We start from the raw sequence: 9,376 nt of genomic DNA, 5'->3' as shown, positions 1-9,376 counted from the left end.
TTGAAGCCACGTATTAGCATGTCTTCTTATTAGTCTTCTTACTAGTATACTAGTCTGTATATACAGTATGGAGTATGGATCTGGATTATATCTTCAGTAAGGAGGTTGTAAGTATTTTTGAGTATTGACCAAAGAGTAGGAGTGGAGATCTTGACTATATCTTCAGTAAGGAGGGTGGGAGTAGAGTATTGACCAGAGAGTAGGAGTGGAGATCTTGACTATATCTTCAGTAAGGAGGATTGGAGTAGAGTATTGACTAAAGAGTAGGAGTGGAGATCTTGACTATATCTTCAGTAAGGAGGATGGGAGTAGAGTATTGACCAAAGAGTAGGAGTGGAGATCTTGACTATATCTTCACTAAGGAGGGTGGGAGTAGAGTATTGACTAGAGAGTAGGAGTGGAGATCTTGACTATATCTTCACTAAGGAGGGTGGGAGTAGAGTATTGACCAGAGAGTAGGAGTGGAGATCTTGACTATATCTTCAGTAAGGAGGGTGGGAGTAGAGTATTGACCAGAGAGTAGGAGTGGAGATCTTGACTATATCTTCAGTAAGGAGGATTGGAGTAGAGTATTGACTAAAGAGTAGGAGTGGAGATCTTGACTATATCTTCAGTAAGGAGGATGGGAGTAGAGTATTGACCAAAGAGTAGGAGTGGAGATCTGGACTATATCTTCAGTAAGGTGGGTGAGATCTTGAGTATATACTATATCTTCAGTGCAGAAGGCTGGTTGTAGGCATCATGACTATATCTTCAGATATAAGGCTAGGAATTGAGATCTTGACTGTATCTTAAGATAGAAGGCTGTGAACTCTAAATTGACTAGTAGGCTTGTAGTAGTGAGCTCAAATGGAATGTTGCTAGTAGAGATCTTGTACTGTATCCTCAGTTAGGAGGTTGGTAGTAGACATCTTGACGAGGACGCTGGGTAGAGGAGATCTTCAGCTAGGAGGCATGGGGTAGAGATCATATGTCTTCAGAAGACTATAATATATGGGTACTTATAGATCAGTTAGGAGAATGTGGACAACATCTTTTGGTAAGAGGGAGGGACTGGAAATCATAACTGAGAACTTGAGAGACAAAATAATCAACTGTTTACGAAAAACTATTTTACTTTTGTTCTTTCTGACACTATTAAAAAACAATTAAATCGAATTAATCAGCCTTGACACCTTTAATATGTTATATAGATAATAATCTACTTATATAGTCGACAATCATCTCTCGATGTGAAAATTGTACATAGAAAAATGCTGCTGAAGATGAGCCGTATTATTAGGCTTGAAACATGTACAGCATAATCAACTACAATAATTGACACCTACTAGCATACGTGATACGTAAGTAGATTATTATCTATAATAACAAAACAATTATATTTTTTTACATGTCAGATGCTTAGAAAGAATTATAAAGATATTGATTATGTGATATTCTTTGCAATATTTCTATAAATAAATAAATAAATAATAATGCCTTTAATTCCGAGCGTCTCTCAGTACAAATATCTACAATGATAAAATTTACGATTTAAGGAGTAATTGGTTGTGGTGGTGGTAATTATCAAGAGAGAAGTTTGATGAAAAATGTTTATTTCAAGAGTATGAAACTAGAATATTTAGAATACTGTACAATACAGACGATTTCAATATTATTAGAGAAAATACATTTCTTAAGAAATAATCAGGCTACAATTTACAGATCGCCTATTTTAACTTATGGGGCCCATAATAGTTTAACCAAAATGGAGGCAGCAAGAGTATTAAAAAAAATTCTACACCAAAACAAGCATGGAAATTTAATAGCATGGATTGCCTGCCAAGAGTACTATGTCAGTATTTTGACATACACAGTATTCTGTTGTATTTTATCAGTAAAAATCTATATTTATTTTTAAACAAAACTTATAACATATTTAACTGATTTCCTTAATAGAAAAGAAACAAAAAACAATATCCGTCTGAAAAAGAAAACACAAGTTACTGCGGGAAAATCTTCTCAAAATGTTCAATGATTAAAAAAACAGTTAAGTTCCTTAAACTAAACCTGTATGATTAAAACACACAATTAAGGAAATCCTAATAAATACTTAATGGAATGTTTATGTAAATGAAGAAGGGTACGTTTGAAGACTGTTGACACAAAAGTTTCACTTTTTTGTTTTTCTTTTTTTCTTTTTACGTTTCGAAGAATTCTTTTTAGATCTAGCCACAGTTTTTATATTTTTGAGTGATATTGTTAGTTTAATAGGTTCTTTTTTCACGTAGCACTGAGAGCTTAGAGAGGATTCGGGACCTGTGGGCATTCTTGCTTCATTTGTTATCTCAGGATGTAATTTGACAGGTATATTTTTCTTAACTTTGTTAGTTGTAGAACTTTGTTCTTGTAAACAATACATAATTGTCGTTTTTCTTGAGACGGGGTATTTAGGTACAAGTAAACTATGGGGTAAGGGGCTGACATATTCCAAAAAATCAACTAAATCTGTAGGTCTCACTCCAAAGTCGTGAAAAGCGAGTGATAGATCGGTTAAATTTGGAGACGAGCGTCCACAGTGCTCTGCATATCGATGGGCGGTTTGTCCAAGACGACATATAAACATTTTGAGAATGTCGACCAAAGTGTACAAAGGACAAGTCATAGTTTTTTTAAAGCCCACCATTTGGCAAATTTGTGCAACAGCTTTTACGAGCATATCTTGACCAAATTGTTCTGTCATTTTGTTGAATAATGAAATAAGATACTAGTCTTTCTCGAGGGAACTATACTTAGGTATACATATATTATGTCTTTGGTAACTGAGTATTCAGTTTAGATATGATTTACAACATATCATTGCAAACTTGTATGTACAAATCAATTTGAGGTAGAAAACGCTTTATTAAGCTCAATGTTTGATGAATTTCAAGTAAACCAATGAGGCAAGAATACCACATTCACTGACGATTATTAAAATTAACAAAAGTTTGTTGGTCAACACTCGTCGATTCATGGTGTTTAGGATAGACTGGGTACGGCTCAACCCCTGATCAATGTCCTCAAGACGGTTTCTCGCTCGTTCCAATGTTTCCCTCTGTGTACCGAGATTCGAGACAACTTCAACCCCGATCGCTTCCGTCTCTAATGCTGTCCTTTCTGATCGTGCAAGACTCTCGGATGTCCGTTCTAAAGCTCTTCGTCCATCTAGTAGCGTGCTTCTTTGCCTTTCCTCCCATGAGTTCATCTGAAAAAAGTACCGTACACATTAGCATCACAATAAAAGCAAGAATAAACATCACATGACTTTAACCTCTTTTGAGCTAAAACAAAACAATCCTAGCGACAAAATTCTATGTTATGATAGCTTGGAAGCATTCATTTAATCACTATTGGTAACTATTAACTAATGTTAATTTTGTTGAATTAACCGTCATTGATATTTATTTGTGTCTGTCATCTCATAACTTACAAGCTTTATAATCATCTTGTGAAATTTTTAAATCTATATATATAATTCCGTAAGTCAAATTTTTGTAAAGAAACTGTGAGTGACTGGATGGCCGTAGAAGGATGGGAGGGGTCTTACAGTATTTTAAAGGTCTTGACGTGAATTTTGAGGGAAAACTATTCATTTTTCTTATTTTTTTACCATAAATTCGCAACAGAATAAAACTTTTCCCATTAAAACAACATGGGGTTTAATTTGTTTACATCTTTTGAAATTAAAACAGCTGTGCCACAGATATGAAAACAGTGATCAATACACGCATTTACTTTTAGCCAGTCAACTATGAAATGTATACTATAATAAAACTGAAATATTGAAGATTAGTCGGAAAATTCTTTGTTTATATTTAAATCATATACTCAAGTTTCATTTTTTCATGCTTTTACGTTATTGTCGTGTTAAAGGAATAAACGACATAGAATAAATATTCTGTATAAATATTCAAAGAGTCGAAATTAAATCTAACTTCTGTTTTGTTTTTATTTTTAAATCATATGTTCAAGTTTATTTTAAATGATGTTGTTTTCTTTATATTTCTACACATTTTAAGGTTAAGGTTGTGTAAATATATACAACTAAAATAACCTATAAATGTTATTGGTTCTAAAATGGTGTATTTGCATTCCTTCGTAAGTAAATTTTTTTAGTGCAGTGAATATACAACGTAGAGTAATCATATTCGATCATACTTTTATAAAATCACCAGGGATTCAAGATGTTTTGGTATGTAGGCTGCTGGATATATATTCTTTTCATTATAAGTACTGTAATTAATATGAACGCCAGGGGAATACCACAAAGGCGGGGAACTGTTCATAGGAATGACAGTGCACGTAGGAGAGCAAGAGTAGATAATGACGAACTTAATCAAGATATGTTAGTACAACCCCTTTTTAGGAGACCCATGGTAGACGAGAGAAATGTAAAGATCCATGATGCAGGATTACTGGACCAAGAGTGCATTCAATGTAGTGCTCTTCATTTTAGAGAAGAACTAACGAATAATCATTTTATGACATGTTGCCATAACGGACTTATTAACCTTCCTCAGTCAAAAACTAATGTAGAACTTAAAAGTTTGTTTGAAGAGAGCCCACAACTGTATAAATTCATTCGACAATGCAACAGTGCGATGGCTTTTGCTTATTTTTCAGCCAGTAAGAAAGATATTCCAGGAAAAGGACCATACTGTTTCAAAATTCAAAGACAGATTTATCGTTCAATCTCAGATTTGCTGCCTCAACGTGATGAAGACCCCGTGTATGGCCAATTGTACATTATTGACACATCAACAGCAACAGAAATTCGTCAAAGGCGTCGAGAAAATAGTGACTTAAAACCTGAAATATTGTCAAAACTAGCTGAAATTCTATTAGAAAATCCATTTGCACAAATTTACAAAAGAGCTTCGGAAGAAATGGTTGTACAAGGTGACAGTGAATTAGAACTTAGGTTTGTAGACAGGATAAATATGGATCGTCGTAGGTATAATAAGCCTACTGCAGATGAAATTGCAGGCGTCTTCAATTCATCTGAAGGTGAACCTCCAATGAATTTTTAAAATTCCAAACAGGGAAGCTTTTATTTATCCTCATTAACCACAAGACCAAAGCTACCTTAGTAAACCAGTACTTATTCACAAACAATGATATGTTTGCTGCCTTTTCATGTTAAAGCACTGGAGTGATTCAAATTATTTATTGAAAATGACATCAACAAAAGCAAACAAAGAAGAACAACAAACTGGTTTTTACACAAAAGATATGGTGTAGGGATGCCTATTCTGACACATAGATAATGTTATTCTGAGTTTGTTTAAATACCGGTATTGCAAAAAGTTGTTTTACATTTGAGCTTTTAAGGGACTTATGTCCCTACAAGCCACTAGTTTTTGTATAATATTATAGTAAAAAGATGTCGTCCGTTGTAATTAATAAATAAATAAAGTGTGAAAGGGGAAAAAAAATTCAGAATTACCCGTACCTAAGTTTATTTAAAACAGAATATAGAAAAGGTTTGTGAAAATCGCGAGTAGCTTAAGTTTATTAGGTACCTTTGCCCCAACACAACAATGACAAGAAAAACATGACTAGCCTATTTAGAAATGGCATAGACCAATTGGTATGGCCTAGCCTACGAATGAACAATTATTGAGAACTAAGTTTAGAGCTCAAGCTGGATATAAACCAATAAATCTTGAAGGCTATCAGCCCGTTTTTACCCCATAAGACCCCCCATAAACCACTGTTCCCATAGTCCGATCATGCTGGTTCGCAAACTCGTTTGAACAAACGTAGATTTACATGTTTGTACCAAATTTCATCAAAATCGAATGATTTTTGCTCAAGTTATCACGCTAACGGACATATATATAAATATATATCTATAATTATAAAAGAGGATGTTTGTATATATATTTGGCAGTGATAAACTCAGACACCGCTGGACCGATGGACACGAAACTTGGTACATACATGTAGGATGTCATGGAATAGGTTCATACACCATCAATTTCGTGATACGTCCAATTGGCTCCGCCCCAGTGGCTCTGGAGTTTCCCATGTTAACCTTATGAGAAATGGAATTAATGAATCCTAACAGCTGTTTCAATTAAACAAGTTGGTTCTATTCTATGATGTTCAATAGCATTAAAGTTACAAGGGTTACAAACAAGGTGCAGCACTATTATTTCTTTTACATTTATGACAACAGCTAATTTGCAACCAAAAGGTGAGTGAGCATAGCGAACGAACTTCAACCTGGAGGCGAGATAGCGTAGTGAACGAGCTAACCTGAAGGCAAGTGAGCGCAGCGAACGAGCTCCAACCTAAAGGTGAGTGAGCGTAGGGAACGAGCTCCAACCTAAAGGTGAGTGAGCGTAGCGAACGAACTTCAACCAGGACGTGATTGAGCAATGCGAACGAGATCATCTCGAAAATTAAGAAGTTAAACGGGGCAAAGCCCGCGGGTTACAGCTAGTATTATATGAATTTGAACAAATGGTGTTTTTGGCCTCTAGGGGCCTCAAAACGAAAAAGTAAATCAGGCCCGGGTCCAGGTCTTACTATGAGTACCGTACATATATGGCTTATGTGCGGTCCAAAATCAAACGAGGCATCAATCTGAACGCCCAGGTCCTTAATGGTGCCACACCTTTCCACCCTGTTCCCGTCAAGGAAATAGTCGGCTTCCAAGTTGTTCTTTTTTCTACTGAACGTTATACGCCGGAACTCGCGACGAAGCTAGCAGAGACGTGAGACTGAAAGACAACAGCCAGACGTCGACCAGAAAGATAGCTCTCAAACCATCGAAGCATCGTGCCAACAACGCCATAGCCCTCCAGCTTAGCAAGAAGATGACGGTGACTGATCTTGTCAAAGGCTTTGCTAAAATCTATGTATATAGCATCAACTTGCCTTCGTCAGCTAAAGGCATCCATGACTTGGCACTGAAGCGAGAGGAGATTGGTCACAGTAGAGCGGCCAGAGGTGAATCTGTGTTGCTCGTCTATCAACACTTGTCTGAACAAGGGCTGAACTATATCTAAGATTAGGCCTTCGAACACTTTGCTTATAACGGACAAAAGGACAACTGGCCTATAGTTCATAACGTCGCGGTTGTCTCCCGACTTTAATATGGGGACAACATAACCATTCTTCAGGACCGATGGAAAAGTGCCAGAGGACAGACTGCGGTTACCCGATACAAATAACACTCGGAGGGTTAAACAATCGAATAATCAATATTACTCACTCGGAGGTTGTTTGTGCTCAACAGATAGGCCTATGGAAGTGTACCCCAGTAGGGCCTAGGCCTACCCCCATCCAAGACAATAGCTGCAAGCTGCCATCCCCAAAAATGAGAGAATGAGAATTTTATTTGGTCTTTTAAACATGCAGTTACATGCAATCAGGCAAGTCATTTAAAACAATCATCTGGAAACAATCAAGTAGGCAGGCTAGGCCTAAATTACTAAGAGACTGGGTAGGCCTAAGTCATAGCCTTCATCATAGGCCTCGAGCCAAGTAATAAATTATATGTACTCTTTAACTTAGATGTTAGTTTTAAATAATTTGTAAATAGTAGCCTATGTTAATATGTCTCTGACGCAGTCTAAGTTATCGGACATTGTCGGTCAAGGATTAAGATGTATTATGAGTAACTTAACTTAGGTGAATTGAGTGCTTACCATAGATAGGCCTAAGCCTCAGTGAATAAACAGTCGTTGCTGTGAGTTTAGAATTAGCTGCAACTCTAGGATTTATTCGACAGTGGCTAGGCTAATAAAAAAAACCGAATTGTATTTATTACAAAACTAAAGGTACTAGCCAAGTCCAAGAGACACAGACGACAATCCAAAATAAAAAATCAAACTAATTTAATTTTAATTTAACTCCTGTCGAGTCTCGAATTATGTCAGTCCTACTAGTGTCAAGCCTGTCTCCTGTCAAAGTGTCAAGCCAAGAGCGACTAGGAAAGGAAGGAACTAGGACTAGGACTAGACTGACTGTAGCGAGACCTCAAAACCAGCTGATAGTACCGAGTTTTTTTAATTGTCTTGTCACAAAAAAAATGTCATCTGAAGCTGAGATAAGACCACTGAGCTATAAGACGAGACTCCCACTCTGACTGGGACTAGGAGTGGAATAGTAATGGGAGTTGGGACTGGACTGAGACTGAGTGAGTCGTGGGGTCCCAGATTATCGACATCCCAGAAGGTCGACACTGAAATAGTCCCATCTTGTCAACAGCTCAAAATATCGACAGTGTCGGTCATATGAGATGTCACTAAGATGGGATGTCGACAAGATGTGACAGTTGTGTACATACAATACCACGAGCGAATGAGCTGATTGTGGCTGATTCCCCTAGTTGGTAGTAATATAAATATAACCTAACAAACAAAACTAGAGTCTGGATTTTTTTAGCAGGGTTGCCGTCTCTGTGCCCTAGAGAATAGAGATGAGTGTTTTAAATATATTCATCTCTATGGTCACTGTCAGTGGTACTGCTACATCGCCGTGGCTACATCCAAGGCCACACTAAAAAAACCTGTTTTAGCGAATTTCCCTATAGGGAAGTAGCTATTACCATAGGTGGCACGGTAAGACCTAGACCTGGGACCGATTTTCTTTTTCATTTTGATTTCCCCAGAGGCCAAAAACACCATTCGTTCAAATGTTTATATATGTATACTAGCTGACCCGGCGAACTTCGTATCGCCTAAGTTATAGGTTTCCCCTAAGACAGACCGATGGAAAGAAAGTACCGTTACGTTTAATTTTCAAGATGATCTCGTTCGCATCGCTCAATCACGTCCTGGTTGAAGTTCGTTCGCTACGCTCACTCACCTTTGGGTTGGAGCTCGTTCGCTACGCTCACTCACCTTTAGGTTGGAGCTCGTTCGCTGCGCTCACTTGCCTTCAGGTTAGCTCGTTCGCTACGCTAACTCGCCTCCAGGTTGAAGTTCGTTCGCTACGCTCACTCACCTTTTGGTTGCAAATTAGCTGTTGTCATAAATGTAAAAGAAATAATAGTGCCGCACCCTGTTGGTAATCCTTGTAACTTTAATGCTATTGAACATCATAGAACAGAACCAACTTGTTTAATTGAAACAGCTGTTAAGATTCATTAATTCCATTTCTCATAAGGTTAACATGGGAAACTCCAGAGCCACTGGGGCGGAGCCCTTTTAAGAATTTCGAAACGGGAAATAGTTTACGACCGATTCGTATACCTACAGAATTTACACACCAAATTTCATAACGATCGGTGAAGTCGTTCCGGAGGAGTTTGCAGACAAACACTGTGACACGAGAATTTTATATATTAGATATATATAGACTTATATATATTAGATATATATAGACTTATATATATATATAT

General features: G+C 37.1%; 1 protein-coding gene across 1 annotated transcript; it reads right to left on the bottom strand.

The window, feature by feature from the left end:
* Positions 1 to 1,578: 1,578 nt before the first annotated feature.
* On the bottom strand, positions 1,579 to 7,929 carry LOC128987953 (vesicle transport through interaction with t-SNAREs homolog 1B). The gene is made up of 2 exons (XM_054409084.1): positions 7,680 to 7,929; positions 1,579 to 3,226 (listed from the first exon to the last, which is right to left on the bottom strand). The coding sequence occupies exons 1-2, from the start codon at positions 7,680 to 7,682 to the stop codon at positions 2,891 to 2,893; spliced, it is 339 nt and encodes a 112-aa protein (XP_054265059.1). The 5' UTR covers positions 7,683 to 7,929; the 3' UTR covers positions 1,579 to 2,890.
* Positions 7,930 to 9,376: the final 1,447 nt, after the last annotated feature.

Source organism: Macrosteles quadrilineatus, unplaced genomic scaffold (genome assembly GCF_028750875.1).
Source record: "Macrosteles quadrilineatus isolate MER2022 unplaced genomic scaffold, UCM_ALF_1.0 Scaffold_2__2_contigs__length_208266976, whole genome shotgun sequence".
Lineage (NCBI taxonomy): Eukaryota > Metazoa > Arthropoda > Insecta > Hemiptera > Cicadellidae > Macrosteles > Macrosteles quadrilineatus.
Note: the sequence above shows the minus strand (reverse complement) of the source record. Positions and strands in the feature narration are given on the sequence as shown.